At 39.3% G+C, this 7,645-nt stretch overlaps 1 protein-coding gene across 1 annotated transcript in view; it reads right to left on the minus strand.

Annotated features, from left to right (window-relative positions):
* The window catches only part of LOC105680419 (uncharacterized PE-PGRS family protein PE_PGRS20-like), a 100,293-nt gene that overhangs the window by 7,923 nt on the left and 84,725 nt on the right, over positions 1 to 7,645 (minus strand). Inside the window, exon 2 of the mRNA XM_033319528.1 lies at positions 2,787 to 3,089. Within this exon, the coding sequence (XP_033175419.1) occupies positions 2,787 to 3,089 (303 nt within the window). The remainder of the gene's footprint in view (positions 1 to 2,786; positions 3,090 to 7,645) is intronic.

The raw sequence follows: 7,645 nt of genomic DNA on the forward strand, positions 1-7,645 counted from the left end.
GCGCGCGCAGATCCTCAGACGTGGCAACATCGCGAACGACCACGTCGTCACGGTCACCTGACTTTTCGTGGAAACGCGACGCTGTCGTGCGCGCGGATAAGGTATGCGACGAATGCTGGTAGAGTACATTGCCTATATTTTGTTCTCGAGTCCCGATAAAACGATCAATCCGAGAATACGAAGGATCGATGGAAGAAGCAAACGAGGTAACCTATAAGGTCTATCTTTTGGTTGACGAGCAGCACGGGAAAAGTACAAAGTCTCGCTGGCGTAATGGTGTACGCCGCGCTGTAAGGTGATTCTTGGAGAGTTGGAACACGTACGGTGACCGGAATAGTCGAGATACGCCGTATATATCACGTGGCCTGGTAAAACAAGTGCGTGGCAGAAACGTTTCGACGAGTGGCCCCGTCGTGAATATGGATTACGATCGAAATGCGTCAATGTGCCAGCGAACAATAATACGATAACCGGCCTCCGCCAATCGATTATCGGTTGGTTTATTTCCATGAACGCGATATTTCGTGACACGCGTAGCTGTAGCTCGTGACGACCGATATCGGTATATACAGTGACTCAAAGTATTCAAACACTCCTAGAAACTTTTCATGTGCATATTATGGGAAACATTTTGAAATTCCATTAGCACTGTAGCGCGAAACGCTATCATGATTATATTGGTAAAATTGGAAACGGATCTGAAGAAGTATATAGAAATTACACTTTGCAAAGATCATTAAAGTATTTGCGCCATCAACTATTCATTATATTACTAAGCCAAAATATGTAGTGAACCCATCTTTAGTATTAATTGCATGTTTAAGACTACGATTCATGTTGTACTAATTCTTCACTAACTGTGTGCTTGCAATAAATATCTTGCAAATCTTGTGTGCATTTTCGGATTAGTTTCAAATTTCGCTATTATAATCATAATAGTCGTATATCATTATAGAGCTAACGAAGTTTCAAAAAGTTTCGTATAATGCGCATAATATATTCATAAATAAACTCAGTGGTAGGTATTCGATATTATTTATTATATCGTAGCGTGGAGAAACATGAATACGATCAGCTATTTAAAAAAAACAAACGGCTTTATCGGTATTATATCGAAATATTAATTAGATTATGGGTCGTGAGCGTGGATAAATTGCTCTCCTTGTTGATAACGAAAATTGTTCGAACGAGTTTGTTGTACTGTTTCATCTTTGAATATATATATGCATGTATGATACATACAGGAACATGAGTTCGTTTTAAGAATTCCACTAATTTATGAAACTCATTATTAAACGAACAATTCGAACGCGGAGATAAATTTCATCGCGCTATTCCATTGTCTTTTGTGCGTTTAACGCGTGTTCGGTTATTTCGATTTCGTCCGAATCCATTCAAAACGCGAGCGAATATATCTTCGAAACTGCTGTTGGAAACGACGGAATATTTTATTGAATTATTAAAGACGTTCGATTTGTCCCACTTCGTGGAAAACGTTGTTAAAGTCGTTTTATGTCAGAAAATGAATGCACGAACAATTCAGGAAATTAAGTTTCTTATCGATTATAGACTTGTCGTGTTCGCAAGTTTCGTTCGTAATTTTCTGAAATTTGTATTTATTATCAAGATAATTCTCATAAAAGATTGCTCGTCTAGTTTTTATTAAAAACCTTTCTTTTTTGGTAAATTATTCGATTTAATTAAAATCTAACTATTAGCGTACACGGAAAATATTTGAAAAAAGACAGGTTAGACGAAAATCCGACCAAGTCTACTTTTCCTTCATCAACTTTCCAACTTAGTAGTAGTACTTAAGTCGAAACAAAAAGTAAACATTATGAAACACAACGTGACGTCAACCTTGACCGCAACATTGCAAGAGGTTAAGATACACGCGACAATGTTCGCGTGGAATGACGTGTCTTTTTATTATCGCGTACACTTTTCAAATAAATCTATAACTAGCGGAAAAGAAGCCTGAATGGAGTGAATACGCCTAAGATGAAAATCTCATAGTTTATTATTCTGTATATTATGTTTTAATGCATTGTGCAATATATCATATGAAAGAGTACATAACATGTAAAGTGATTGTATATATTGATAAATGGAGACGACACAACGCATAAATCCAACAATAGTACCAAGCCGTAAAATGAAGGGATGCGGCGCGAGATTAGAACGGACAGAGAATCGTAATGAATACACGCAGACTGTACGTGAATTTTGTTAGAAATAAGAGATAATGGAACAGCCGTTCGTCCGTAACGACATTTCAATGTCGTTTTACCTGCTTCCTGTGACGTGCGATTTAATTAATTCTCGCGACGTGACTCATCGCAAAAACCAACATTTATACGTTTCATTTTAGCAACCAAATTATTCGACTGCTTCAGCTTGCAAACTTTTTACAATTCTCATGAAAATGTTTATATCTTGTAACTCAAGAGACTAACGTAACATCGTAGCATACAAACTGATTTGGGTATCCAAATTTTGATGCATTTCCAAGTTTGAGACTTATTCCATGAAGAAAATACGAAGATAAAGACTATTCATCGTCAAATATCAATTAAATTCAGGCTACAACGTGTTACCTACTCTCACATAATGCAACTCGTATTATTTATATCACAACTATCGATCGTTAGTCTTTCGTAATTGAAATTTGGTTTACTTTTGAGAAAAAATATTATATTTAATTACACTTTCTCACTATGATTTCAAAGCTACGAACTTGGGAAACTTATGAATATATATTGGATATAGAGCAATATGATAATTACCCGTGCGAGGGAAACCTGTGCTGAAGATGCTGTGGTTCGTAGTATTGTGTGGTAAGGGCTCGTTCGTCCAAGGTATGTTCAGTCGCGTGGGCCTTCGCTGCGGACTTGATATCCATGAACGCCACCGTCGCGGAGGCACCCCCGGTGTTGCCTGAGGTACCGTTGCCCGCGCCACTACCACCGCTCCCAGAACTGGAACCGGAACCACCCTCGTTACCTTCTCCGAGGGAACCACCGGAACCTCCATCCACAGGGCACTCTTCGCCCCGCGGCAGGAGCTTGACGCTCTGCACGCGTCCATACCTGTAAACATTCCAGATAACGATAAGATAATTCCAGATAATATTTATTTAGATATTTATTGGCAACCATTTTAATTGTGAAATATCAAGAAAAGCATGTATGTACCACGCACCAACAATTCGGACAAGCTACATCATGTATGTACATGGAAGGGGTCTATGCTAATATGTTTCATATTATAAAATATAAATTTCTTTAACTAGGCCTTTTTATTAAAGTACTTTGATCTGTTAATATTATCAAGAAGAACATATACTTGAAACCCGATAAATATAACGTAGTACGTGAAAACTCATAAAAGAAATAAACCAAGGAGGAAGGGATAGTAAGCCTTCCAAGTCTAAAGTGCACCGATGTGATCTTTGTTCAGGTGTACACAGTAGGCGATAAAAAAGATAATAAAAAATAACAATTTCATAAAATAACATTTTTCTTTAATATAAGAATGTTACAAGTATAGGTAATGTTTGTGTACTGTATAACGATAGCAAGTACCGAAGAAAAGTTGATAAAGTGAACTATGAATATAGAACGAAATAAAAGTAGTCTGAGGTTTAATATTCAATCTACAATTCGTCAAGGATACAAGTTTTATAAACGTTACAGCTTTTATAATATGATAATGCAAAATATAGTACGGTAATTCCGTCAACAACGCAAAATGAACTCATTAGGATCGTTTAGGATTTCAAAGAGGAAGAGATAAGAGATAATACTTCATCCCTGGAAACTTTTTTCTTTTCTCCTCGAACTGACGCGAGCAAAAATGAAATTGAAAAGAGATAGATATATGCTGATATTGACTGATATTAATTGCAAAATGAAATAAAATTTTGATCCAATTCTTGTCTCGCTGTACTTAGGTCGCTATAGGTAAAAAATTTTTGCGGATACTTCTCATCGAATATTTCAAGTTCAGCAAATGAATCTACAAGGCGATATACATATAGGCGAACCAAAGAAAAAGTGAAAATATCACGAAATCAAGTTCAATTTCGAACTAACGTAAATTTCCTACGATAACTGAAATTTTCGATATTCACGCTTCAGAATTTGACATAATCTATTTCATAGTGCCGGCAACTGCGCAGCAGTTTCGTGGGTAAATTACTTTTTTCAACGGATTCAGCGGATAAGTATATTCATTTCGCAGAATGGCTACGGTATAACTCTTTTATTTTGCTCGATTGCAATTTCGAGTCGGTAGACTTAAAGACACTGCGTTTTGTTTTCACCTTATAAAGAACGGAGATATTGAATTTCGGCGAAATTAAAGAAAACAAACAGCTAAAGTTGTTTCTGGCACACCCTGTGTACAGAAAAGCTCGAGAGTAGCAGAAACGGACTTACTAGGTGAGGTAGGGCTACTGAATTGGAGTGGGGAGTCGAGCGTCTTGATAGGCCGATTGGGAGAAGAATATTACGCGCAAGCGCAAAGCTTCAACGGTTTCGGAGTATCTCGGGGAGTTGTTCGTCTAATCTCGCGTGAGTCGCACGTATTTCCTTGTGCGTTATTTCGAAGGAAGCTTTTGTTTTTTTTCTTGGACCATAAACGCAGCTTCTAATACTTATATCAACGGAAAATGCATATCACAATAATCCGTTGTTTGTTCTTCACGCTCACAGGCGCCAGTAATAACGCGAGAGAGAAAATGCGCGAGAATCGAACGACACATCATCGACGCTAAAGTACGTTTGGATTAACTGCGCAGAATATTTACTAGACCGTTACGAAATCAAGGAACGGTGAACATGTTTTTTCAAACGGGAATGCCGAGAGGACTCCTTTTTTATTCTATTCAAGCGATTTTTACATCGTGATATGTTGGGTCGTTCCGAATGGGGCGTGGTCGGTCCACTCTTCCATATGCGTGTGATTCGACAGCGAGAAAGATCACGCGTATCTTTCGTATAACGGGTTTCGATACTCCTCGTTTTCTCAATTGTTTCGAAAATTTTTTGATCGTATCGGGAGGCAAGGTTAAGTCGTGTGTAATACGGTATTGCTTCGTTTCGTCGAGATTCATTTTAAAAACAATTCGTCAAAAACTAATTTTTGGATTCATCTCGTACAAGTTGTAGTATCGCATCGTTTGGAAGATTTTACAAAATGGCAGCCGCGGTGGCGATGTTGTACTGTTTGCAAGTGACTCTCTGAACGAGTCATTTCTATTCCATATTTTGCGTGTTCATTCTTCGAAAATGTAATACCGACCAAGAGTACACGTTCTTCTAATTCGAATATTCACGGATCGTTTAATGTGTGATATATGTGGAGTGTTATTTCGAAATTTCGTCCCTTTTCTACAGTATCAAACGTAACCATTATGGGTGTAATTCTATCGACGGACGAAGTGGACAAAAAGAAATAAAACGAATCGAGTGAAAAGCGACAGACAGATCAATTCGCAATATCATTATCGGGCGTTATTCTGCATGACATTTTACAAAAGAGAAGCAATCGTGGTCTGTGCATCGTGCCTCTGAGACTTCCATCCCACCCAGTTCTTGTTCGACCTCCCCTCTTCTTTTCCTCTTCAACACATTCTCATGCGAGAAACGGATGCGCGCGCATGTACACGAATACAATCGCGCTGAAGTAGCACTGTGAAGTCTCTTTGGTGCGCACACATACCACGGCAAACGTCCTTTTCTTTGACACACATGAGTGAAAGCGGGTGAGAGGGGAGTGACGAGAGAAGAAGAAATAAGATAGAAGGCCAGAGGAGAAGGAGCAAGAGGAGGAGAAAGGGGGGAAGGGTGGAGAAGCAAGTGCCACGGTGGCTGGCTGGCTAGCGAGCCGCAAACCGTATCCATATTCTCCTCTAGAATCCCCGCTCGCGTTGTGCTTGTCGAGGAATTTTACTTCGGCAGACTCGCTCCCAGACTCGATTCCTTCGTTTCTTCTTTCCGTAGCCGCCAAAGTACAGCGAGAGTTCTATGTGAAAACATTAGCATGACTTTCCATAAATTTCAAGTCTCTAGGTCAGAATCATATTTTCTATCCATATCGATGTGTGGTACACGACTCTGTAAAACACCGATAAATCCGCTCGTATCTGACTCGTTTAACAATATTCGAACAAGTCTACGAATGGAATATAAACGTTCACCGTGCCCAGGGAGAAAAATAGTGATAATTCCGTAGAATGCCTGGAGTGTGTGACGTTCATCGGTTTACAAAGTTCCCAATCCTTCAGTGATCCGCTTCTAGGATTTCATTATATCGCTATTGGTTATCTAATAAGAACGATGATACACAATTTTTGGGGGGGGCCTGAAACAACAGTGAATTTCTCGGCATCGACGATTTCCTCGGTCGAGGGAAATATCGTTATTTGTGTTACGTTGCATCCCATGTACGATCGGAAAAAAAGTTCTCTTCTGAGAAACCGAATCTCAAGACTCCCTCATGGCATCTACTCGGATGATCGTTTGTCCTTCTATGTTTGAAATGAGAGATGTACAGGAAATCAATACATCGGCCCACGGTTAAGAGATCCTAGGTGCGTGTGTGTATGTGTGTGTGTGTGTGTGTGCACGCATGGGCAAGAGAAAGAGAGAAAAGAAAAAGGTAAAATTCCGATTCTACGAATCGATTAATCTTGAAAATCCTATAGTAAAATTTATGGATCAAATATTCATCACTAAAAACAAGGTGTGATCGTTCCATGTTCCGATTGTTAACAAATAATATACTTATTTTAAGTATAACGCCTATTTCATTGATAAACAATAAGTGTTTTCATGCGTATCCAGCAAGTTAACAAAGAACATGCGTTGTAGAAGAAAAGCAGGTCTACGGGTTGGAATTCTTTATATTTCGCCAGATCTCGGAATTCCAAGCGCCGTGAGTGTGTCGATCTAACAATACACGGAGGTTCTACGATTCCGTGAAGAATGGCAAGAATAAAAAGGAATACAATGCAGAACGGCCACTACAGGATAACAACAAAGAAAAGAAGGCTTTTGTTCCTCAACTTTTTCCCGTTCCCCTCTTACCCGCCGTGATTCTGCCTTGGGTCTAACACGGAATCGAATAAAAAATATTGCCTACTACTACGAGCAAGTTAGTACAGTCAGAAATATTTCTAAGGCATTGAAATCTCCTAATCGTTACAAAATAAATGAAAATTGTTCAAATTATTGCTTAGCCATTTCGAATTTATTCTATCTCAATTCTAATATAACGCTAGTTCCATATCAAATGTATTAAATGTACGAATAGTTACAATGCCAGAATAAATGAAACAACGTGGTTGAACATTGTGCATAACCTACGGAATCTTTCTTTATCTCCGTTTTTTTCTGATTCTGTTCGTTGACGACTATACTCAAGCGTCAAGTCTGCCACGTCTATTGAACGTACGTGTGGAAGGCACGGAAAGTCTTCCAACAGTACCATTCTAGGCAGACGACACTGACATAAGCCGCAAACGTCGCAAGCAGCAGCGTTGGGACGCATCAACGAGGCCGGCGAGGACGTGGCAACAGTGCTATGACTCAGCTCTCCTCGTTCCAACCGCTTCCCTTGCCCCCTGGCCCCGCTACAGCTG

This window comes from Bombus impatiens, unplaced genomic scaffold (genome assembly GCF_000188095.3).
Source record: "Bombus impatiens unplaced genomic scaffold, BIMP_2.2 scf_0155, whole genome shotgun sequence".
Taxonomy (NCBI): Eukaryota; Metazoa; Arthropoda; class Insecta; order Hymenoptera; family Apidae; genus Bombus; species Bombus impatiens.